Source organism: Tympanuchus pallidicinctus, unplaced genomic scaffold (genome assembly GCF_026119805.1).
Source record: "Tympanuchus pallidicinctus isolate F22 unplaced genomic scaffold, pur_lepc_1.0 scaffold55, whole genome shotgun sequence".
Lineage (NCBI taxonomy): Eukaryota > Metazoa > Chordata > Aves > Galliformes > Phasianidae > Tympanuchus > Tympanuchus pallidicinctus.
This window is the reverse complement of record NW_026294775.1, coordinates 443838-469941: the sequence shown is the minus strand read 5'-3', so window position 1 is coordinate 469941 and position 26104 is coordinate 443838. Positions and strand designations below refer to the sequence as shown.

At 38.3% G+C, this 26104-nt stretch overlaps 1 protein-coding gene across 6 annotated transcripts in view; it reads left to right on the top strand.

The window, feature by feature from the left end:
* Positions 1-9072: 9072 nt before the first annotated feature.
* Positions 9073-26104, top strand: part of LOC128091927 (transient receptor potential cation channel subfamily V member 6-like) — a 35053-nt gene continuing 18021 nt past the window's right edge. For 2 of the 6 annotated variants that reach the window (XM_052705346.1, XM_052705351.1), the window contains exons 1-7: positions 9080-9796; positions 19040-19137; positions 19635-19757; positions 20676-20816; positions 21251-21349; positions 22473-22648; positions 23679-23825. In XM_052705346.1, the coding sequence (XP_052561306.1) occupies positions 9666-9796; positions 19040-19137; positions 19635-19757; positions 20676-20816; positions 21251-21349; positions 22473-22648; positions 23679-23825 (915 nt within the window). In that variant the 5' untranslated portion in view covers positions 9080-9665. Of the gene's footprint in view, positions 9797-19039; positions 19138-19634; positions 19758-20675; positions 20817-21250; positions 21350-22472; positions 22649-23678; positions 23826-26104 lie in introns of all 6 variants that reach the window. The other 4 variants (XM_052705347.1, XM_052705348.1, XM_052705349.1 and 1 more) reach the window with 4 other exon arrangements.

Genomic DNA, 26104 nt, shown 5'->3' with positions numbered 1-26104 from the left:
ATGCAGTATTCTTTCAGTGGTTCTAAAGAAGTGACCTCTTATCTTACAGACTTAAAACTGGAAGATTGGCAATCTTGTGCCCCTAATACTTGCTACCTTGCTGTGTTAATGGGAAATCAAGCACCCATGAGCTTCAGCTGATGTGATCCAGAATTTGTGAAGGTCCTGCTGAAAGTGGAAAGTTTGAATGGATACCCCCAGACGTGTCATCCCAGGACTGTGAAGAAAACATTTTATTTTCAGGAGAATTATGGCTTTGAATTCCCAATGACTGGACTAAATCGTGAGGAACAGAATGATAAACTGCTTCTTCTCAATGATAATAGAAATCATACATATTTCAAGAGATATCAGATTAAGAAACAGAATGGGTCATACAAGACTCCAGTGAAAGCTAGAAGGATCTTGGATGAAGTAGGCCTACACTTCAGCCTGTAGTGGTGAAATACATAGGTTGCTCTAAAAGTAATGCCTCCAATTTATATAAATGGAAATGATAACAGATACAAAGAGCACTGATAAAGCAAACTCTCAGCTAAAAAATGTTATTTTTCTACAGCACAACAAAATGTAATGGAATCTTATTGAGAAAGCTCAGCCTCCACTGCCGTACTACCAATATCCACCTCTGATATTGTGGGACAACATAATAAAATAGGAGGCATTACTTTTGGAACAGCTTTTGTACATGAATTAACTTTGTTGGTTGTAGTAGCATCAGTTTCCACTGGATTCTGTGCAATAATTCTTTTAGCTTGTACAAAGAGATACTGTTGTGATTACAATGCAGTTTAACCATTACTGCGTGTGTATTTCAAATAGGTCTAGACTAAAATTATTTTGTACAGTTTTGGGAACAACAGTTTTCCAGGTGCTTTGGAGGACAAATTCTTCATTTTGCAAATTAAAACCTTGCCAGTTTATTTTAGCAAAATTCAGTGCCCAATGCACCTAATCTGATACATATCATTGCATAAAGTAATTAAAAATAAATGCTACAAATGTAATTTTTTTCTTTTTTTCTAAGGTCTGTCTTCTAAAATTATTTTTTAGTAGAAATAAGAGCTTTAGCTTTAACTTTAGCTTTAGCTACTTCTAAGTCCAATTTATTTTTTATTTAGATCTAACTCATTACTACATCACAAACAGAATTATTTGTAAGTACTGTTCAGGCTTTATGTGTTGAAAATACTAACACAAATAGAGTTGGTTCACACACAAAAAAAATCTGGAGGACAAGTGGGTCATATTTTTTGATGGTTATTCACCTCTAAAAGCTGCTTTGATTAATGCTTGAAGAATGACTTTGCAGGCGTAGCATATATTAACATCAGTAAACAAATAACGATCAGATACAAGAAGTTCACATGTTAGCTAGTTAAAGATAATATTTAAAGACTTAATGTTTTAGTCCTTTAAAGCACTTCAGTATATTCATAGCTTTTAGAAAGGCTGCACTCTCTCTCAAAGCGGTATTAATATAAACATTCAATCAGTTTGCCCAGTGTTTTTAAACTGAGTTTTGAAAAGCTCAAACAATAAAGATTTTACAGCCTCCCTTTGGCAACGTATTCTACTACTGAACCACCCTCATTTCAGCATTTAATTTTTTTATTCTTGTCTTTTGTTCTTCTGAGAAGAGTCTGGCTCAACCCTTTCTATAACACTGTTTTAATGCAGTTGAGTTGAGAGATGCTCATCTGGTGATCTTTCCTGTACCCTCTAGGGTTTTTTCCATCTCAGAAATAGGCTTGGGCATCTCTTTCTTGAACTCTGTATTCTGTTGGCCTGTAACTTCATCATATTGAGGACTCTATGAATGGCAGCCCTGTTCCTCACTATTTCAATCACTCCACATAATGTGGTGTCATCTGTAAAGTTACTGAAGGTACCCTTTGTACTTTGTATGCATAGGTATGAAAACCTTTAACAACGTGAATGAACTTTCATCAGTCTAGTAGAAGGTAGCTGATCTCTCATTTTTAACACATATAGGATAGTATCAATGGTTTATGGGCTAATTTGGCCCAGCATACTTCTGCTGCACAACTCTGCTGGTATCAGGAGTGGGGTTCAAACCCACACGGACATACGTCCATTGGAACCATGTCAAAGTTTAAATGCTACCCCTATGTCAACTCTTGCTATGTTTCATGGATATGCAGTTCACAATCATTAGGACTGAAGGTAATATCTAAAATAAAATGTGTTTAAGTTTGTTACTCAGCTGTTGAACATTACATTGAGTCTTGAGCTTGTATTTAGTGATAGTCATTGTACAGTGTCCACATCTCTGTACTGGCACAGGTGGACTGAACAGGCAGAGATGAATCTCCTACTGAGTCATCTCCTAACGTTATTTTCTTATATCAACTGTATGCTGCTTCATTAGCTTGCAGTCTTTGTGTCATATTATTAGTACGCTCAGCAGCAGGAGTGATATCTGTTGCTCTCCCAAGAAAAAATATATCATATTGTCATATTGGATCATTTAAACAATGAAAGAAATAAATCCTTTGTTAAGAGGTAGTTTAAGGAAGATTTAAACATATTAAATGTTAGGTTCATAACCATTGAAAACAAGAGGTTTCACACATGCCTCATGTGAACCTGGAAAATGTCATGAATTCCTTGCAAAGGAAAAGGAAACTTTTTACTTTAAACAATATTCTCAGAAACCCTTACAAAAATAGAACATTAGCTCTAACAGTTTTCTGAAAATCTGTCCTATTCAGAGTTACACAACTGAATGGATTTTCTTTCCTCTTAAAAGCCTGGTTTGTGGTCACTAGCAAGACATGGTACATAATGCTTCAGGACACTCTGCACAGTAGAAAAATTCAACTCCTGGTGGAAAAACCAGTTTATCACATTAGTTCAGGGCAGTGCATGGTATATGTCCAAGCATCTGAAGTTTTAATTTCTTAGAACTTTTGTTCTGTACTCAGTTTTCAATCACTGAAGGTCTATGTCAGGGAACAGCTTTCTCTTATATTCTCCGTTCCCCAGGGAAGAGAGAGTAATGAAGCAGTTAAGCATCCTGTGAAAATTCTTACTGTTAGCATGTAGTTGTACCCTATTTTCTTAATAGGGTAAAATCTTCATTATTAAATAGGGTGAAAATGAGAGAATCGGCAGCAAAACAAAAATGCAAATGAATAAAAACAGCAACCAGCAACTTTTCAGTAGAAATTAAGGGGAAGATAACCTGTTGCTAGTAACTAAGTTGACAAGTATATTATCTTAGTTTTAGTAGATACTTTAATAAATGTGTTAATAGAAAACTGCAAGTTCCATTTTACTGGAAGTTTGTCACTTCCTTCCTCATTGCTGTCAAAACGTAATTTCAAGTTTAGTTCGTTGCCATCTCCCTGAATCAATTCTGCTTTATGTACAGCATCCTTCATTTTCTACCATAAACTTTTCTGTGAAGTGTATAATAGTCCTTTTTCCAGAAGTTCTGGAAAAAAATGTACTGTAGCCTTCAAGCATCCTTCTTAAATGTTGCTATAGCAAATCTGAACAGAAAGAACAGGATTGCCCACACACTAACACAGTAACCTGACCCTCCTCTTGGTTAGCTAACGTAGCTGATTAACAGACAAGAACTGTCTCTGGGTAACTTATTCAATAAATATCTTTCTCCAGCATAACATACTAGAGAGGAACATTTCTAGATTCTCTGCTGTAGAAGGCAACACTCTGCTATTTTTCAGAGGGAACCTTTTTTCCAGTCCGTCTGCTTGGTGTTCAAGCTCTGGTATACTCAATCAAAGACCTTCAAATTATTACTGCAATAAACCACTGACTACTTTACCATTTCTCTACAAGAAAAATTCTATATGTAGCCCTTCAGATTCTATAAGATGACTATTATTTTTCAGTGATTATTTATTTTCTGTTGATGAATGCAACATGTTCACATAAGCATGAATATTTACATCTACTTTATTACTACTTCCAGCAACTTGGTTGACCAAGTTAATTTTGCAGAATTTGAAGCCACATCCATCCTCTTTCTCTGATCTCTTGCTACTGCCTAAGCTTTCAGAAGAGGTCAGGAATTCATTGGGATAATCTGCCATACTATAATTTGAATATTATAAGTGCAGAAGTTTGTATAGGACTTCTCAAGAAGCTGGTCTTATGGAGCAGCAGGGACTGTAACCAGAGCTAAGTACAGGGGAATGATCACCTCCCTTCTTCTGCTGGCTATTTCTTATACAAGAAAGGATGCTACTGGCCTTCTTGCCTACCTGGGCACACTGCTGGCTCATGTTCAGTTGAGCATCTACCAACACCCCAAGACCCCAAGGAAAATTCTGCACAGCTTGCCAGCAACTCTGCCCCAAACCTGTATCTTGCATGGGTTTGTTGTGATCATAACGCAGGACACTTGGTCTTCTTGAATTTCATCCCAATGGCCTCAACCCATCAATCCAGGTCCCTTTGGAGGGCCTTCCTACTCTCAGGCAGATCAATTCTTCTCCCCAGTTTGGTCATCTGCAAACTTAATGAAGGCACAGTATATCCCCTTGTCTAGGTCATCAATAAAGATGTTAGCAGGACAGATCCCAATACTGACCTCTGGGGAATAACACTTGTGACTGGTTGCCAGCTGGATTTAAGTCTATTGACCCGTGCTCTCTGGGCCCAGTCCTCCAGCCAGTCCTTTACCCAGCAAAGAGTATAGCTGTCCAAGCCATGGGCTGCCAGCTTCCCTAGGAGAATACTGTGGGAGACAGCATCAAAGACCTTGCTGAAATCTAGGTAGACTATGCCAACAGCCTATCCCTCATCCATCAGGCTGATCGGATGATTCTAAAAGATTAGCTTGGTCAATCAGGATCTGCCTTTCATGAACTCATGCTGTCTGGGCCTGATCCCCTGGTTGTCCTGCACATGCCTTGTGATCTCACTCCAGATGATCTGTTCCAGATGATCTAGCCTTCCTTAGCACTGAGGCCAGGCTGACAGGCCTGTAGTTCCTCAGATCCTCCTCATGACCCTTTTGTAGTTGGGAGCTACACTGGCAAACCTCTGGGACCTCTCTGGTTGATCAGGAGTGCTGATAGATGTTGGAAAGTGGCTTGGCAATCACCTCTGCCAGCTCCCTCAGCACTGTCAGATGGACCCCACCTGGCCTCCTGCACCTGTGACAGTCTAGGTGCAGTACTAGGTCTCTAATTGTCTTCATCTGAATCGCAGGGAGTTTGTTCCACTCCCCATCCCAGACTTCCAGGTCAGGGGGTAGAGTTCCCTGATGATATCTGGACTGATTATTAAAGACAGATGTAAAGAAAGCATTGAGAATCTCAGCCTTTTCCCTAATCCTCTGTGGTTACATTCTTCACTCTACCTGCTGGAGATTCTCTTTAACCCTCTTCTTACGGCTATTGTATCTGTAAACATTTTTTTCTTGTCTTCTATTACAGTATCCAGGAGACATATTCTCAGAGTTATACATCACTGCTGCTTGTGTGATGTGTAGTAAATCCCTAAAAGACACTTCTGCTCTGGTATAGTTTATAATGCATTGTTAATTCATTTCTATTTCTCAGTCATCTGTGATTTACTGGTAGCAATGTAAGTCATACTTATATAGAAATTGAAATCTTGTGAAGATAAGAATTTCTCAAGAATAATGGAGATAGAACTCCTGGAATATTTAGTTATTTTCCTCTATTACCTAGCTTTGTCTTACGTGGATATATATCACCATTCAATTGTATGATATTAAACATAATAACATTCATTTGCATACAGTCATCTACAACTTTGTTTTGCTTTGCTACTCTAGTGAGATGCTACAACTTGAATAACTGGAAATATCACAATCCATCAGTGTTTCTTAATGTATCTGCAATACACGAAGCAGTTGCTGGCTTGTTGTCCGTACAGCATTTTCAGATGCAGTATTATCTATTGTACACATGGAAAAGTTGCATTACTATTTATTTCCGGCCTCATGAGTTCTTAGCTCTGTGTTCTGTGCATACACAGAAACTGTTCTTTTTCACTACTTTTTTTCTGTATTCATACTTCTCTCATTCTTTTCTCTCACAACTCACATTGGGAGCTTTTCTTAAATGCTGCTACTTCAGAAAAATAACAGTACAATCAGTATTGTACAGAGGCATTATTGAAAGATTGAAGTACAGCTGTTGGCTGCACTTCCACTGTTGGTCTTAAGATGGTAGCCTAAACCCTGTTATCCAAATCCATGCACTTTGTTTTCATCAATGTTGAAATGATAACATTTCTTTCGTAATTTCTAAAGTGGGATTTTTTTTTAAGAACAAATTTTGTAAGCGATAAGATGAAAGATGTCTGTGAATTGAAGCAAAAGAATGGAATATGTCATTTAATTCTTAAGGTTAGAGCATATATATAATTCAGAAAGAATATATGAAACAAGAGGGAGATAGATGCAGTAGAAAAATAAGAGCTTGTAACACAGCCTGGCAGCTTGTGACTCTGAAGCTGACTCTGAGACAGCAAAACTTCCAAGTCTTAGTGTAGGATAGTCTGGGACACTGCTTATCAGTGATACAGAAAATTGCCTAGACTACTCAACTTAGCTTCTCAATGTCTGTATGGTGCTGTAGTCATATTTGCCAGATGCTTAACATGGATTTGGGGAGCAAATGTGGAAGACTAATGAGAGAGAAATTCAGGTCATCATAAACAATAAATAAGTTGAGTTATTTTCCTTTCTCTTAGTCATTTTTGTGTAAGTTTTCCTGATACTATCCATTACATTCTTTTTTTGTGTGTGTGTCTAATAGAATCCTTTAAAATCTTTCAGAAGAAATAAAGGTGGGACTTTAGAATGTGCAGCTAAACCCTTCAGTTCAACAGCTTTCCTTACTTTTGCGACGTCTTTTACAATCTCTGTTACTTGCTAAACAGAATTCACAGTCAGATGTATTTTGTGAATGATTAGGATTAGACATTTATTTGTGGTAACTTCAAAATGTCATCCCGCTCTTGTAATTTTCCCTCTCTAAGGCAACTATAAGTGAGAATTAGAGAAAAAAAAGAATGCGTGCTTACGTCCTGATTCGTCACCAGGTAAGCACATTGGATTAAATCCTACATACCTTTGGTACTCAAAACTTCCAGGAAAGTTAACAGCAGTTTTGCATAAACATGGAATGTGAAGGTCAGGGTCATTCTGAAGGAAAGGAATCCATGCCGTGTACTGTGCAAATCATGTCTATCTCTATATTAGTGCTGAAATTACTTTATAATAGGTCAGATAATAGCCACTTTGATTTATATTTGAAACAAAGAGGGAACAGAAAATGTGGGCAGAACAGAACTAAAACCAAAGACTATGTAGAAATTATTCCTGTAGTCTTTTTGGGCATGCTGCTAGAAAAGGCTAACTTTAGATCTATGGTCACCAAAAATCAGTTCATTCAGATTTGGCTACAAAGTGCCATATGTGTTATGTTTTTTAAAATCTAGGATGACCTTAAAGGAATAAGAAAAAAGAAATGCAAGGTAGTCCTTCTGGCAAGATGACAAACCTCACTGGTCAAAGTGGAGTGTCTTGTTTCCTTATATTATAGCAGTATTTGAAAATGTGAATTTCCTGGTTGTGGGTAAAGTATTTGCATGTATTGGCTTACCTAAACTATTTCTGTGGCTCTAGAAAGAGCAACTCATGCCAACCATGCCATATGTAATACTAATACATCCCCCAAATAAAACCACATGATGGTTTTAGCATTATTTTATCACAATTTTGTTCCTATTTTGTTGTCGTTGTTGTTTTTGTTAGACACTGCTGTGTCTAACATATTTAATCAAATTGTGCTTTGCATTTTTTTTCATGCTTACTTTGCTACTCATGGCCATGGATACAAGAGAAAAACTGTGCATGAGGAGATGAAATTGAGGCATTCCAAAACTCAGAAATTATTAGTCAGAAACAATCCAAGTCAGAATTAAGAGAAGTCAAGACACTAAGAAGGGGCATGACTGACATCCAGGATAAACAATTTGCAATTGTAAAAGACCAGAAAAAGGAACACTAGGAGAAATGTAGAACTAGAATATGTCGTGAGGCAAAGGAAGGCCTTGAGAATTAGAGCTAGGATACAGGGTAACAGTGTGACTCAGAAGCAGTGGAAATGGGTATCAAGAGCTAAAACCAGGTGCAATGTATGTGAAAAATCACATGCATTCTATTACCTTTGCAAATTAATTCCACATGAATTATAAAAACATTATTTTGCAGTGTTAAGATTTTGTATTCATGTTTATAGGTAAAGGAGCCAGATTTACAGCAGTCTGAAGAACGAGAGCTGTAACGAGCCCTCCTTCCTCCCCCTGCTGTGTGACAATTTAGGGAGTCCATCTTAGGTATTGGCGTGCAGTTGTTTGAATAGCACTGGCTGCCCAGGAAAATAGAGACTGTGTTTGTCTATCACAGCACTTAACTGTATATTCAAGATCTAACAATATTCAAGATCTAAATATCTTACTCAACTTTGAATGAAGCTGCTCCCACCCGCAAGAATATGAGGTATATTACTGTATATTACTGATACTGTTCAAGAAAACCACATTTTGCTCATAACACCTGGCTGCCTTTATCCCTCAATGTAGCAAGAAAATCATTCTTCCCATTATGACAGTTTAACCTAACACCTCCTCCAAAAATTGGATCCTTCAGTGAATCTAACTCTTTAGGATGCAATTCCTCAGGTTTGCCTTGAAGCATTGTTCTTCTTCTTTGTGGTGACTTCTGTTTCCATAAACAAGATACATAATGAGTTTGCCCACATTTGGATGTAAATACTGGTTTGCTAAGCTTTAATAACCTCTACATAAACTGATAGGTTTGAGGAGATTATTCTGTTAATTCTCTGATAAGTGTGGAAAAACAATGAGAGACTGTAGAAAATTAAAAGGAAAATGAAATATCCAAACTTCATATACTAATTTACAGAAACTCTTCTTCCAGCTCATAAAGTGACATGACTTTGTTTGACACAGAGAAGGTGGAGTCTATAATGACTGTGTCTTTAGTGGAATTTGCAGATAGTTGGAGTGGGAGGTGTGTCCTCCTCCATACTGCCTTACCTGAGCACAGGGCACGTTTCCACATGTTCACTCGGGAAGGAGGTGTTTTTCCTGGCTCGTTTAGCTGTCTGTTTCGATATTGGATGTATGTTGCTCCCCAGAGGAATTTAGAGATACATAAGGAGGAGTATTACTTCTATATTCCAGGCTTAGAAAAGAAATGCTAGAAGCCTCAGAATTCGGTGCTGCACTGACTTCCTCAGTGCTGTACAGGGTCTTTGTGAGGGGTACCCTACTAGTGAGCTATTTCTAAATCAGGCACACCTTTGGGTTGGGCTTATTTTGGAAACTAAGTACTTGAGGAGGGCTGAGGTATGAGGTCTCCTAGAGAGAAGTGATTGTATTTTGTGTTTTTACATGTACTTTCATCAGCTGATGCAGCTGAAGGACAGTGTCCTCTGTAAGTAACACATCAGGAGACAGAGGAGTGGTGCTTTGTAATAAGACTTCCCTGGCATATATTTTTTTTTTCTTTTTCTTTTTTCTTCTTTTTTTTTTTTTTTTTTTCCCCCCATAGTGAGGATTACTGACTTTCAGACAACTAGGAAAGAAAGATAAAGGGACTTCCAATGGGGGTACCTTTATTTGGTGATAGCAAACCCTTCTATTTCCGGATCTGGAATGGACTAAGCCAGAAGTTGCAAGGCAAAAAGTCCTGGGATAAACATCTGGATGAAATCTACTTACTCCAGCAGAAAAGGTATGGTGCTCTTTCTTGTCTACCCTTGCTTCTGCTGCTCTCTCCTTGTAGCTCACTCTCACTCCCTTCCCTTAGGCTGTTCTGCCAGCAAACAAGCTTTGAAAAGACTTTAGAACACTGTTCTCTGTCAGGCAACCTCTTTCAAGCTGGAATGTTTCTGGAGTTCCAGTGTTATCTGCTTTCACATATGCATTTACTAAATCTCAATTGAATTACTCTCAGTGCAGGACTTCAGTCACAAATTAATGTGTGCTTTTTTTCTTTCCTGCTTTATTAGTGAAGTTCACAAGGAAGTGCATGAGTTGGGTTTTGTTTTGCTGTCATTAGAAATGTATGTGGCACTTAAACTGCAGTCACTTGTATTTGAAATGATGGCTATTTAAAGGGATTCTGTTTTTCTTTTATTTCTCTGAAGGTTGCTCTTATTATAAGATAGAATGAGCTTAACATTCTACAATCTGATGATCATTTGCTTTGTCAGTTTGACTGCCATTTCTAACCCCCTTGGATCAGATGCAATTATCTATAATTCAAAGAATGAATCCTCCTAGACCTCATGTTATCAAGAAGATTGCTTGTGTTTTTGTGTGTCATACTGGATCAAGGCTCTTTGCTACTGTTCCATTGTGTTTCTCCTTCCACACACTGTGATGCAGGAGTATTCATAGAAATCCAGCTGAATCTGTTTTCATTTTTCTCGTTTCTGCACGCACAGAAACTGCATTAGTCCAGTAAAAAATTGCTTCTGGTCCTCCACTCCTTTTTTTCTAAATTTCCTTATAAAACTCCAAGCATCTCTGAGGAGAAAAATGTGCCTAGATGGGACAAATATACAAATACACCCAGACATGTGCAGGAATAACCTGAATATGAACAAATGTCTTTATCTGTATTTAGGGAAAGAACTTCAAAATAATCATTTAACTCCTCACTGAAAAACAAAAAGTCTGTATTATTTTATTTCAAAGAAGTGAAACTTAAATACACTTAAAATAGAAAGGATGGTAGCAACAATTGTGTGTCTATAGAACTCTGAATTGTTTACATTTGTGTACGTGGATGAAAAACATAAGTAACTGAAAAATAAGTTCTCAGTAGATTCTGTTATCTCCAACTGAACACATGTAAGCTGGAAGTCTGAAAACATTAATATTTTTACAGTTGTAACATCATCTACCCAATTTTAAATCATATAGATGTGGGAGAAAACTCTGGAGCTTTATCACTAGCTCAAAGCTGAGCTGTTGCCAACTCTAAATCATACTGCTTTGGCTCTGTGTAATTGAGTCTTGAAAGCCTCCTAAGAGAGAGATTCTACTACCTCTTTAGGAGTCTGTTACAGTGTTATGGTGTTTTGCTGATAAAGGTTGTTTTTGTTTTTGTTTTTTTTCCCCCACTAATATTCAGCCTGAACTTTTGAATCCATCACTTGGTGTTGTAGCTCCTTGTTTTGCCTTATTGGTAATTTGCTATTACCAAGGGGCCAACATATGGTCCCTTCCTATTTTTTCACTCTTCTTCTCATAGGCTACTGTCAGAATGCCTCACAAGCCTTCCCTGTCAAGTCCAGCTACCTCAACCTTTCTTAATACTGAAAGTCAGTGGTAAATATGTTACTATTTATCTACTGGGCTCTGCTTTCATGATTTTGTGTGTCATGACTCTGTGCTAGAATGATAGTTTGTTTGTTTGTTTGTTTGTTTGTTTTCTGAACCACAACTGATGATGATAAGGCCTGGAAGCTAGCTGGGTAATTCTCACATTCACTGTTGTTGCCATTTATTCATCATGTGTATTGGTTGCATCTTGTTGGCATTTGATCTCAGCTTTATCCATAGTAAGGTATTTATTTGGCTCAATCCTGCACTGTGTAACATTCCCCAAAGTGACATCCAAGTTTAGGAAATGTGATACAATCTTCTTATGTCAGAGAGGACTGAGAGTTTACTTAGCCTTACTCTGCTGGTTTCTTCCTGTTCAAGAATCTTCTTACTTAACTCATAGCTCTGTGTAAAGTTCTGGTGACAGAGGTCACTACTCATAGGAGCTTTCTAGAATTATCTTTGGAATTAAACATAGCCTGGAGCATATGAACATTAAAAAAAAAAAAAAATCACAGTTCATAACCAGGTTTTAATAAGTAATAAATATTTATGAAAATGCAGGGCTGATAAGGGTGAAGAAGAATCAGATGCCTGTCACAGCCAATAGATCTTCCAGAAGTGCTAAGAGTCATTGGTTTGTTGGTTTTGTTGTTGTTGTTGGTTCTTGGTGGTGGTAGTCATGATTGTTTTGTTTGTTCTTATCTGGCTTTTAGGGTTAAAAGTTTCAAGGAAACAGAATCTCCCTAGCATGTAATTTTAGAAACTCCACCATATGTGAATTACACTGTTCATTAAAAATAATCAAGGAGTAAACTAAAGCAATTGACTGCATGAATCCATATTGTTAAGCTTTATTTTTCTTTCTGCTACTGCCTGCCTTTATAACTTGGGTTGATAAGTTATCTATATGTCTCTTCCATTTCACAGCTGCTTCTCAGAAGTTGGTGGTATCAGCTGACTTTCCTGGGATGCTATGAGACTTCATTATTCTAATAACAATAAAGGTTTAATCTATGTGGTACATTTCAACACAAATATTGAAGCCCTTTTGCACATAAATTAAATGGAGGTATCTGCATTTTAAGAAATAATGCATTAGAGGTACTTGGAACAGTTTACATACCTTGGGGAGAGCAATCTTCTTATGGCTGGCAGAAGTGGCTCCAGCTGTGCTGCGGTGGAAACCTTGTAATCTCTTTTGTTGCCTTAACTTTTTGTCACTCTTCTGTCTCACAGACATTAGTGAACTGCTTTGCCTACTTTTTTTTTTTTTTTTTTTTTTTTTTTTTTTTTTTTTTTTGTGGAAACAAGCATAAACAAAAGTTAGCTTAGTTTATTGTAATAATGTAGTAATGTTATTGAACTGGGATGCTTAAGTTGTACCTGGACACAGAAAGCCTTTGCCTTGTTGGCAAATCTTTCCCAAGCAGACAGTGAATGAGATATGTTATCATAGTTTTGCTTTTCTTTCGTCTAAATAATGTTACTGAATTTTCTGTGCACAAATTAGTGTACCACTCTTATCTTGAAATCCACAGTGCCTATTAATATTAATTGGTTCCTTTGCTTCCAAAGATGACAGTGAAATTAAGATGCCAGTTCCCAGTTCCATCAGTAATACTTCTTAGTAATGGTTCTCACGAGCAGTCAAGGTGGAAAGAATAGACTTTAAAAACTCTGCTGTAACGTGTAAAATAAAGACAAAGGGATCACTGGCAGCATTTTTAGTCATTTTATTCTTATGCTATTATGATTTCATCATAATGGAAATTTTCAGTCCAATAACAGAAAGCAAAACCTAATAATCTCAGGTGTAAAGGTCCTCCAGAATTCTCAACACACAGATAAACACACATCTGACTCCGCTGCCCAAGACGTGGCTTAGCCTCACAGATTTTGGAAGGTACTTGTGCACAAGTTTCCTAATGAAGAGGTCAACATAAAAAAAATTACGTTTTGCAAGAAGGAAAAACAGAAGATTGTTAGAGAAAACCAATTAGATATTAGGGTGAGGAACTGAACTTGGAATAAAACAACAACAATGAAAGCACTTTATTGAAAAGATTTGGAAGTTTTGATGCAGGATGAATTTGTGTTTAAAATAATATATTTTTTAATTAATAATTCAATTGAATTTGAATCATAGAATGGCTTGATTTGAAAGGGGCCCAAGGATCATCAAGTTCCAACCTGCCTGACACAGGCAGGGCCACCAACCCCCAGGTCTGGTACTAGATCAGGCTGCCCAGGGTCACATCCAGCCTGGTCTTGAACATCTCCAGGGATGGAGCATCCACAGCCTCTCTGGGCAGCCTGTCCCAGCACCTCGTCTCTCTCTCTGTGAAGAACTTCCCCCTGACATCCAATCTAAACCCTCCCTCCTTGAGCTTAAAACCATTCCCCCTTGTCCTATCACTATCTACCGTTGTAAAAAGTTGATTCTCCTGCTGTTTATAATCCCCTTTTAAGTATTGGAAGGCTGCAATGAGGTGTCCTTGCAGCCTTCTCTTCTCCAGGCTCAACAAGCCCAGCTCCCTAAGCCTGTCTTTGCAGGGGAGGTGCTCCAGACTTCTGATAATCTTAGTGGCCCTCCTCTGGACCCTCTCCAACAGCTCCACATCCTTCCTGTCTTGGGGGACCCAGACCTGGATGTGCTCCATCCAGATGGAGTCTTCACGAGGGCAGAGTAGAGAGGGACAGACTATCCCTGCTGGCCACCCCTCTTCTGATGGAGATGGCCTTCTGAGCTGCAAGAGCACTCTGCTGGCTCATGTCCAGTTTTCCTTCCCCCAGACCCCCAGGTCCTTCTCTGCAGGGCTACCCTCAAGGAGTTCTTCTCCCAGTTGTATATGTATTTGGGGTTACTCTGACCAAAGTGCAAAACTTTGCAATTTGCTATGTTGAATCTTATTAGATTCACATGGGCCCCATGTTTTGAGTTTGTTGAGGTCCCTCTGGATGGTGTCACTTTCTTCTAATGTATCAAACCCACCACTCAGCTTGGTGTCATCGCTAAACTTGCTGAGGGAGCAGTCAAGCCCATCACTGATGTCACTGGAGAAGAGCACCAGTCCATAGACAGAGCCCTGCGGGACACCGCTTGTCACTGGCCTCCACCTGGACATATTGCCATTCAACACAACTCTATCTATGGCCTTCCATCCTATTCCTTATCCACTGATTAGTCCTTCCTTCAAATCTGTATCTCTCCAATTTAGAGATAAGGATGTGTTGGGCAACCATGTCAGATGCGTGCACAAATCTAGGTACATGACATCAGTTGCATTCCCTTTGTCCATCAATGTTGTTGCTCTATTGTAGAAGGTCACCACATTGATCAGGCATGACCTTCCCTCGGTAAAGCCATGCTGGATGTCTCAGATCATTCTGCTCGTACCTAATGTGCCTTGAAGAACCCTGTTAATCATAATTCCTGTTTTTGTAACAGGGTTAAGATTTATGGAATTCTTCTTGCATTCTTTATATTTTCTTAAATTCAATGAGCAGGATGGACTCCAAAAGAAGTGATTAGGAAGGCCTAAATCCAAAAGTACACATGTTACCAGCAGTGAGTGTTTGTGAAATCCTTAATCTTGTTTCAAACTGTTTTACATGACTCTCTCAGTCAGCATCTGACCTACATTCTACCTTGCATTTGTTTCACAATGGATTTTTGGGTGTTTCTGATTTCATCCTTACCTGTATTGAAAAACAACTTACAGCTTCCTGCGCAAATAATGGAATCATCTATAAAGAAAATTGAATTACAGTAATCATAAATCGATTTGGGTTGGAAAGGACCTTTAAACATCATCTAGTTTCACTCACTCTTTTTCCTCTCCCACACCTCCATGGGCCTGGATATCTTTCACTATATTAAGTTGCTCAAAGCTCCATTCTGCCTGACCTTCATCACCTCCATGGATGGGGCATCCACCCACAACTTCTCTGGACAACCTGTTCCAGTGCTGCCTATCAGAAGTACTTACTGTTTAGATATGTAGCTGTGCTTATTCTGAACAGTATAAGACAACATCAGCACTGCTTAGTGTTACATACCTAGGGTAGATGGGTAGATTAGGAGCTTGGTGTCAGTTGATCTTGTAATTGAAGAAGACAATAATTTAGAACAGCAGCTTAATTTGAGTGTTCTGAATGATCTTCTCAGGGCATCTGAATATGTCTCTTTGCTGAATCATTCTCTGAAATACACCTTCTCTGCCCAGTGATGTAATGGTACTTTATGGAAACTAAGCATGTGCTGTAGCAATCTCCATTAAGAAACTGCTAACAGTTTATGTTGCTGCTGCTTTGAAACACAACAGAGAGTTGTAACGTGTAATAATTCACGCTATGCTTAGTGGCATAAAGAAAATGGATGTGCATAACTTTGAAGGTTCTAGATTCGTGTGACTTTTTTATATATTAGCGAATTTGTCAGGTACTCAACATTTATATACTCAGCACATTGTGGTAATGTATTAAAAAGGAGTTGACTCAATGGTATGTTTTAAATGAGAATAAGAAGTTTCCTCAATTAGGGGCCAGAAAATTAAATGAGCGTATAAGTATATGGTATAAACATCTAAGTCATGGGTCTTTGGGGCATAAGGGGAAATTTGCTGTGATATTTGCCAACAAGTCTGTGTTCTTCAGCAGCTTGCTATTTGTCTTGGAATCTCCAACTCTCTGAGACAAGTAATCTCTACAGTGATTACATTTGTTTGACAATTTTGCCCTCAGTTTCTGCATGCTGAGTACAGTATTTGTTAGGTGTCTAATTAGCAGGCTTCTAATTTAATTAGTCATTCACATGAACTTTGGAGAGTTTTTTTGAGAATGGTATTGTGTTTGTATTCTCCCACATTATCTCTTGCCCAATCCTTCTCCTCTCTGAGGTCACTGAAGGGATAAAAGCCTACCCAGTAAAACATAAACAAATTAATTGCAGCAGTGTTTATGCTATTGAAATCCTGCCTCTTTCCCACTTTCTGTCTGAGAAAATTACATTCTCTAGGAAAACTAGTCAGCCAAAATACTAGTAGAGGTGGCAAGCTTGCTTTACTGATGATGAATATTAGAACATTTGCTCAGAGTGCCTCTTTATTTTATCCTTGTTTGTCTGATCCTGGATGCAGTATTCAATTAAGTCATGTAATTAACAACTGCTGCAACTGCCAGATGAAAAGAAATATTTCTCAGAGCAGCAAGGCCAAGAGTTTGAAGGATGCAAAAAATGCGTCAGAATGGCTCCTTGATTTGTTCAGTTTGGTTCTTTATATCATTAATTCCTGTTCTTTAGAGTTTTTCTAGGCCAATTCCTACTGACTTAGACAAGGGGGTGCTGTTGGTAATACGAAATATTCCTTTTCCTGGATGACAAATATAACATTCATTTACGCTTTTATTCTATGTAGCCTGTGTGGATGGTTGTTTTGCTTTTTCCCCTAAAGTTTTCCCAGATGTATCATTATCCTTCTGGTGTAAAACTATGCAGAGCTCACACATTTCACCTGGATTAAATTCAGGTATAACTGCATGTAAAAGGTATTTTTCTCTTTCTTTTTTCTTTTTTCTTTTTTCTTTTTTTTTCCTCAAGATTCTATAGCGTTGCATTTAAAAGAGCAATTTAAAGCAAGAAATATACGCGGATCACTCTGAAAACAATGCTTCATATTTATTTTTGTGAAAACTACCACAGATACAAATAGCACAATAACATTATTTGATAAAGCAAATTTTCAGCTACAAAATGCTGTCTTACAAGAGTCACCACCATTAGCTATACATTTTTGCCAGCAATGAACAAGAGCCTGCTTGCCACTCTCATAAAAATCTGCACCCGCAGAGGTGACCCACTGATACTGTCACCGCTACTGGAATGTCACCTCACTGGGCTCACATTCACTGTCTGGTCTCCACTGTTTGGTTTAGTAAGCATCAATGAATGTCAATGGGTACAATCTTTTTCTTCATGGAGGAATTCAGTGGCACGCCTTCGCTCTTCCATGTCAGACACTTTCTTGTCACTACTCCTCTGCTGCCATCTGTCGCACAGCAACAAAATGTAATGGAACACTGGTAGGAATGTTCAACCTTTTCTGCCATGCCACCAATATCTGCCTCTGATTTCATGGGCCAACATGATAAAATAGAATTGTAGAATCATAGGTAGCATTACTTTTGGAGCAGTCCCTGCAGATGTGGTTTTAAATTTAAACGATTAATGTTTTGCTGTTTTTACCAGCAATTGAAGATAGGTAGCTTATAGAAACTGTCATGTCAGACAGAAGCTGAAGAAGTCTTCAATACTGCAAGGACCACACTGAATTACAAGAGCCAATTATTCTATGATCAGAACTACTGTCTAGGATACAATAAACTCAAAGAAAATTTGAGGTTGGAAGGGACCTATGGAGGTCACTTGGTTCCAGTACCCTTGCTCAAGCAGGGTCAGTTACAGCAGGTTGCTCAGGACCATTTCCAGATAACTTTTAATTATCACCAAGGATGGAGATTTCACAATCTCTGTTGACCATCTATGCCAGCACTCTGTTTCTTTACTCACAGTAAAGAAGTACTTCCTGATGTACAAACAAAGCCTTCTGTGTTTCAGTTTGTGCCCATTGTCTCTTGTCCTGTCACTGATACCACCGAAAACAGCCTGGCTCCATCCTCTTTGTACTCTGCATTGAGATATTTGCATATTTTGATGATATTTCTCTTGACCCTCCTCTGCTCTAAACAGTTCCAGCTCTCTGAGTCGTTCCTCATACGAAAGATGCTTCAGTCCCTTAATCATCTTCATTATCCTTTTCTGAACTCACTCTAGAATGTTTTCCTTAATGAGGAGACCAAAACTGGGCACAGGACTCCAGATATTGCCTCACCGGTGTGGAATAGAGAAGGATCATCTCTCTCAATCTGCTGTTCGTGTCAGCAGGCCTTTCTGGGGTGAAGTGTGGTGACTGTGCTTGCAAATTCTTAATCAAATCCAAAGGGTCTACTAAAATAACCTAGAGTCTGGTGGAAGAACCATGGGTATTCTCCAAATATAAGTGAATTATTTGGTCTGAAACTTGTCTGATGGCATGCTCTTTCCTAGAACTGGAATATATTTCAGCTCTCATTAGTTTCCTCAATTTTCTCAGCATCGGAGATAAAAATAGCATAGTTAAGCTACACCATATGAAGCCTTGTTAAGACATAACAGTGAATTCTTGTTTATATCTTTTCCATCCATTTGAATGCAGCATTTTTTAAAAATGTTTTTAATTGTATATAAAAAAAACACTTCTCCCTCTCCCCCCCCCCCCCCCCCCCCAGCTCCTGAGATAACTAGCTTACTGCAGGAAGGATATCACATGACTCATTGATTCATCATTTTCTGCCTTCTGAGCCTCAAAATATAGACTATATATAAACCACACACATATGTATAAACATCTCCCCTCCCCTTTCCTTCTCTCCTCTCCCCTCCCCTCTCCTTCCTTTCCTTCAAAAACACCTCAGCTGATAAATATGCATTACTAGTCTTTAAGGAAAAAACTGATCATTCATATTGTCTCAATAAATATTCTGGAAAGAGGTGCCATATATTTGTCTGCCTTCCTTAGAAGCCACTTTTACTTCACTGCAGGATCTGTGAGTCCCCACTCCTTCAGGCTGCCAAGGAGAACAACATCCCAGTCATTATGAAACTTCTCACTGATGAAACATGTGATATTTATCAGAGAGGTAACTCATTATTTTCTCTGAATTGTTTTTTGGGGAAAAGCAAGAACCTGAAACAATGAGCATAGTAGTATGTAAGCTAGTTTACTGCAACGTTCTCACTGGCAGAATCAAATGACTTAAATCTATGTCAGCAGCTTTGCAATAAAATGAGTTCTCTAACTCAAGTCATAAACAGTTGGTAATGATTGGAGTTTTACAACTTGAAGAGGCTATTTTTACAGAGGGACTGAAGGATGTGTTTTACAGAGGCAGATGGGCAGTGGAAGGGCTATGTACTCATTTCAGTTCATGGCACTCACAAACACCTGAAGTTTCTGTTCAGCATTTGGGTTTTGGTGGAGTGACTGTCACCACATTGTATGACAAAGTGGCACCTGGCAACACTCAAAGGAAGATTGGGAATACCCATAACCCTCCACCCCAATAAATCTATGTCTGCTTTCATTCTGTATTGCTGAATGTCTAGATGACTCACGTGCTTACTTTACTGTTTCTAGGTGCAGTAGGGGAGACTGCCCTCCATGTAGCTGCCTTGTATGATAATGTGGAGGCTGCACTGGCTCTGATGGAAGCAGCTCCAGAGCTTGTCAATGAGAGGATGACATCAGAACTCTATGAAGGTAACATCTCAAAGAATGGGGATGGAGAGGTTTCTCTGCAAGGGGAGAGAGGAGGTTGTAATTGTTTCTATTCAGGAAACTGGAATATGCTGTTCCTGATTCAATATTTTGTTAAATTTTGTTACACTGCAAAAGCAATATACAAATAGCTCCTGACCCTTTGTGGAAGGTGGCTTTATATTAAAACCAGCTTGTGCAAGTACGCAAATGCGTAACTCACAAAGTACTGGTGGGTCTGTTCACTACAGCGGGATGGCAACGATGTGTACAGCTTTGCTTTCTGCTATAGACAAACCAGATTGTGTGACAGAAGAGTTCCCTGCCTGATCTTCTTTGAAAAGACAAAAACTGATTCTTTTGCTGGCAAATAATAGGGATTAAAAACAATCTTAATTGCTGTTACTGAGTTTTGAATCAGAGCAATTTTTTAAAAAGCTAGAGTTTCTTATGTGATTCTGTTTCACTGTCCAGAACTATCTCAGAGTGTATTGAAATCACTAAAATAGTAATTAGGGGGTTTTAAAACTTCTAATATCTAGTTTGAAGGATTAGAGAAAGTTTGGGAACTTGGTTTTGATGCACTCTTCATGTCTCAATAAGTCCTTTCAGACTGATTCCTACCTGCAAAATAACCCAAAATAACCCTACCTGCAAAATCTCTCCAAACGAACAAAAACCCCAACATGCAGAAATTGCATCCTGCTGGTTTAGTTAGCAGACTGTAAAATCTTTTTTCATGAATTCACAAGACCACTAGTCTCTAGTCCACAGCAATAACCTGAAAGCTAATCCGTATTAGTCCTATGGCTACAATTTCCCAAAACTGGTATTTAACATGTGTTGAGTGTGAACTGCAGGCTGCTGATCACCCTGAAGTTAACTTCTTAGAGGACAAGGTTTTATATCTATGTTTTACAGGGCAGACAGCTCTCCACATTGCAGCAGTGAACCAGAATATCACTTTGGTGAAGGCTTTGCTCAAGAGAGGGGCAAATATCTGCACAGCACAGGCCACTGGGCACTTCTTCAGGCGCAGCTCCCAGAATCTTCTCTATTTTGGTACATTCTTCTCTTTTCTTCTCTCCTTGTTGCTATGAGAAGCAGTCAAAAGAGTGATGAGGGAAGCATGTTTCAGTTCCTATTTAAACTGCATAAGCAAAGGCTTCTGTCTTCGAGGGTCATCATTCACACACTTCTGTCTCACAGTAAAGCTTCATCTAAGTTTGTAAATACTACATTAATAAAAATATATTAATTGAAAATATTTTACATATTTGCATGTATACAAACATTATATATTGCATAAAAAATACAATGTTAATTTCTACAGTCTTTTGGTCCTTTCTGAGTATGATGAGTAGTGGGCCAGAAATCTCATAGGTTACTTTTACAGGTTCTCTTTATAGCTTTGTGGATCATTTCCCCTCACCATACTTCAGCCTCACTCACATGCTAGGGACTTAATATTGTTTCCTCCATCCCCTTCTTTGCAGGAGAACATGTTTTGTCATTTGCTGCCTGTGTGGGAAATGAGGAGATTGTACAGTTGCTCATTGAAAATGGAGCTGACATTAGAGCTCAGGATTACCTGGGTACGTGCCTAGTGAATTGCATACATTGAACATTTTAAACCAGACTCCATCAACTTGTTCAGTGCGGAGAAAAGAATGCTCTGGGGAGACATTGTTGCAGTCTTCCTGTATTTAAAATGATATTATAAACAGGAAGGAAATCAACTTTTTTACGGCAGTAGTTAGTGATAGGACAAGGTGAATGATTTTGAACTAGAGCAGGGGAGATTTAGGTTAGATGCTAGTTAGTGAAAAGTTTTTCACTGAGAGGGTGGTGAGGGACTGGTTCAAGCTGCCCAGAGAGGTATTCAAGCCCAGGTTACATGAGGTCCTGGATAACCTGATCTGGTAGGTAGCAACCCTGCCCATGGCAGGGGGTTGGAGATCTATGATTCTAGAAGTCCCTTCCAAACCAAGTCATTGTATGATTCCATGATCTGTGTACTTAAGTATTTTTTCCTCACTAAAAACACAGTTGAAATGAAGGATATGAGGAAAATGAAAGCCATTATTAATGCCATCAGGCAATTGCCAGTCTTTCTACAGAGTTGTTATTCAACATGTAAGGACTGCTCCAAAAGTAATGCCTCTAACTTCATGATGTTGAGCCATGAAATCAGGAGCAGATGTTGGTGGTATGGCAGGAATAGTTCAACCTTCCTACCAATATTCCATTATATTTTGTTGCTGTGTGACAGATGGCAGGAGAAGAGCAGTCTGACAAAAAGGTTTCTGACATGGAAGTTCGCATGAAGGAAAGGTGCGCCATTGAATTCCTCTATGAAGAAAAAGACGACACCCATTGACATTCACTGATGCTTGTTAAACCAAACAGTGGAGACTAAACAGTGGATGTGAGCACAGTGAGGTTGTGGGTGGTGTTTTATAGGTGTGGCAGCAGCAATAGTGGGTTACCTCTTGTGATGCAGATTTTTATGAGCAGGGCATACAGGCTTTTCTTCACTGCTGGTGAAAATGCACAGCTAATGGTGGTGTCTATATTGAAGAATGGCATTCTGCAGATGATAATTTGCTCTTTTAGAGTTATTGTACTCTTTGCACCTGTGGTAGTTTTCGTGGAAATAAGTAGAAGGCATTATTTTCGCAGTAACCTATATATTTGCCCATTCTGATTATTTAACAGGTAACACCATCCTCCACATCTTAGTTCTCCAGCCTAATAAGACATATGCCTGCCGCATGTACAGCCTGATACTTTCCTATGACCAGACCAAAGAGGGACCAAGATCACTTGAATTAATTCCTAACAATGAGGGGCTTACTCCATTCAAACTGGCTGGAGTTGAGGGGAACACTGTGGTAAGTTTATTTGTGACACTGTTGCCTCCATATTAAAGACTTTATTCAGAAGCAGAGAACTTGAAATAACATCACTCTGAACAAGGGAGTTTCTACACACTCTTAGTGGGTTGAAGTCTCGTATAAGACCCAAAAGCCTGTTTAAGAAATTTCTTTATCTTAGTGAGAAAAACTCATGCTTAAAGAATAGATCTTTTGATCCAGTTTTTGAAGCTTTGCAGTTAACCATTTTATTAGCAGAAAGATCCACCCAAAGCCTTTTTAAAAAGTCTTACTGAAGTTGTTTCTATTATCTATTTCGTTTTCCATAAACATGATACACGGAGGAGTTCTCCAGATATCTGCAGACATTTGTTTTTATGCAAGATCTCAATATAAATCCTCATCCTTTGCTTTAATAAAAAGACAGAGGTGGTTAGTGTTTCTTCTGTAGATTCACAAAGGACAAATGATTTCCTTTTTCATATATCTCTTTTCTGATGATCTGTAGAAAAATACAAAAGGATTTTTTTTCCCTAATCAACATATCCACATAAAATCTTTTATATGGAGACATGACTACTTCAAACAAGTTCAACAGTGTGACTAGTGTTAAGGATGACTACATCTTTGCTTCCAAAGCATACAAACACAACATTTTCTCCTCAGTTTCAGATCTGACATAACTTCAAGCAGTCCCTCTTATTTTAGTGAAATCTCTGTGTGTGGCTGCAAAAGCAAAATGGGACTCTTAGGCCAGTCAGACACTGCTGTGCTTACTTTTGGTATGTCTGGGAGAATATCTGTGCTACACAGCTGTAATGCAGGCAGCTTTATACTTTACTTGAAGCACAAACTAATAATCAGATGGATCAGGAAAAAAGCTCTTCCCATTCTTAAGCTGATAGAAGAGAGAGATGTGAGAACCACAGCTAAGTTAAAGGAAAATATTTTGTAATGCAGAATTTTAACAATTTCAGTGTATTTGCAATGAGAACAAATATTTACTGGAAGGCTTCTATAATCCTTGATTCCCTTGTTTTCTCCTCAGATGTTTCAATACCTCATGCAAAGGCGAAAGCATAATCTCTGGTCCTTTGGCCCCTTGACCACTGTGCTGTATGATCTCACAGAGATTGACTCCTGGGCTGAAGATCAATCCTTCCTTGAACTCATTGTCTCAACCAAGAAGAGAGAGGTACTGTAGGTGTGAGAAGTTTTGAGGACTGTGGTAATTCTAAAAGGAGAATAATGAGTTTGAAGGCTCAGGCTCTTCCATATTATTCACAGACCAAGAAACAGTATCATACTGCGGGCAATACATGAAATATAGCAGCTTTTTAATAATACATTTATATTTGATGCTTTAGCAGTTTATTCTGAGATGGGAGCTTGAAGATGGATTGAAAGAACATCATATTAACAGATCACATGGAACATGTTTCAGTAAAGGGTTCTTTCTTTTTTCCCATGCTCAAAGATATAAATAACATGTAGCTCTAGAGTAGCTTTAGCATGTACTAGCTTTCTGTATCAGTGATAGTGATTAACAACATCGCCGTGAGGCAAACTATGTTAAGAAATCCTTAATTGGAACGCATTTTAAAAGCACTCCTTATTGTTATTATTTTCTTCATTTAATCACTATTGGTTATCCAGCTTATGACTCAAAAAGAAGAACGTGGATTATCTCTGCTGAATCAGAGATGAGTTAGTAGACACTTTAATTATTAAATGGATAAATGCTGTATGGAATGCTCCCAGTTCTGTATTATCTCCATCTATAAAAATTTTGGTTAAACTTCAGAAACAAAAGTTTCAGCAACTGGAGAACAATGTGAAGGAAGTTCATGGAATTCTCATTTGTTTATATTTAAAAGCCTCTGAATCTGAATGTGTAGAAATGTATAGGAAAACACTGTGTCATAAAACAGAACAACCTTGTAAGTTGTCCAGAAGGATAAACCATAACCCTGAAACAAGGAAGAATATTGTGTATCTGTCTTTTCCCAATACATATGGTGCATGCAGACGCAACGTTACCAATTCTGGAGCATTCCTGGAGGCCAAAAAAGCTTCTTTGTTTTCCAGAATGCTCTTAATCATGAGTAGTTGGAATTTCTGCATGTGTAAGTAAGAAATTTGTCATAGTGCTTGATACGCCTTTGACCAAAAATCTTTCCTGTCTCTCTGGACACTTTGACGTATATCCCCTTCTTGCTCATTGCAGGAATCCCCTAAATGGTGCAAGAAGTAACTCTAGAAGAATTTAGTTGAGTTCATAGCTCAAATTCATTAGCATAAGTCCTATTTACACTCTAAATATCAGTCTTTTTGCAGAAATTGAAGGCTTGATATAGATGATTCAATTAATCATCAACCAATTAATAACACAGAAACTTAAAATGCTGTATTTTTGTGTAAGCCATGAAGCTTTATTTAAGTGCTAGTCACATTTGGAAAAAAAAAGTTCTTATTTTTTTATCCTAAATAATCTGATAAAACATACTTGTACTGCTGTAGCAGTGGGAATATTCTGCCATCAATTCAATGTTCCAGTATTTGACAAAATCATTTTGAAAATTTATCAGATAAATTTAACTGTTGGTATTTTATCTCCCAGAATCTGCCTGAACTGAGGGCATTTTTAAGTCAGTTACATACATGCCCTTGTCTACCTTTTACAGAAAAGACCTTGTTGACTTTGGTGCTCAGATGAAGAACTCCTAAATGATTGCTGCAAAAGCAGCTAATTGGTTGTGTAAACTCTGTATGCTTCCTATGAGCTATGAGCCAAGAAAGTTCTTCCCTTTTATAGGTGGAGAAAATACAAATAAAATAACACTGTCTTAAAGCAGCTGAATCTAGCTGCCTTAAACAATTGCTGAAGTACAAAGCAAACTTTGATCCTTCGTGATGTTCTTGTTTTGGCTGGGATAAAGTCAGTTTTCTTCACTGGAGCTGTGTTGTTGTTTTATAATTTTGGATCAGTCTTCTATGTCATAACATCATGTAGCATACTCCGAGTTAAAGAGTTAATGCTGCAGTTCATGGGTTATCAGTAGTTCCAAGTACCTGGTCTCAGAAGAGAAGAATGAACTGCAGCTCCCAGAAGACTTCCTTATTCCATTTCCATTTTCTGTTCAGAGGGAAAGATGAAACTGACTGGGAGTCATGAGACTGTTTCTCTTTTTCTGCCCACTTTGCTTGGTGTGCTCCCTGGCAGTATTGCCTACAACATTAGAGTAAGGCCTACAGTTTGGGACAGTCTCATTTTATTTGATTTATTAGCATCAATTCCAATTACACTGTATTATATTCTATTATCTTTCATTCCACTATCATATTTTAGTAAATTAGTTTTTCCTTAGCTTGTTTTACTGTTTTCCTCATCTGGACCTATCTCCCTGTCTTTTCCCTTCCCCTTTCCTGGAGTGTGAGTCCATGGGTCCATTTGCCACTTCAGTCACAGAACAA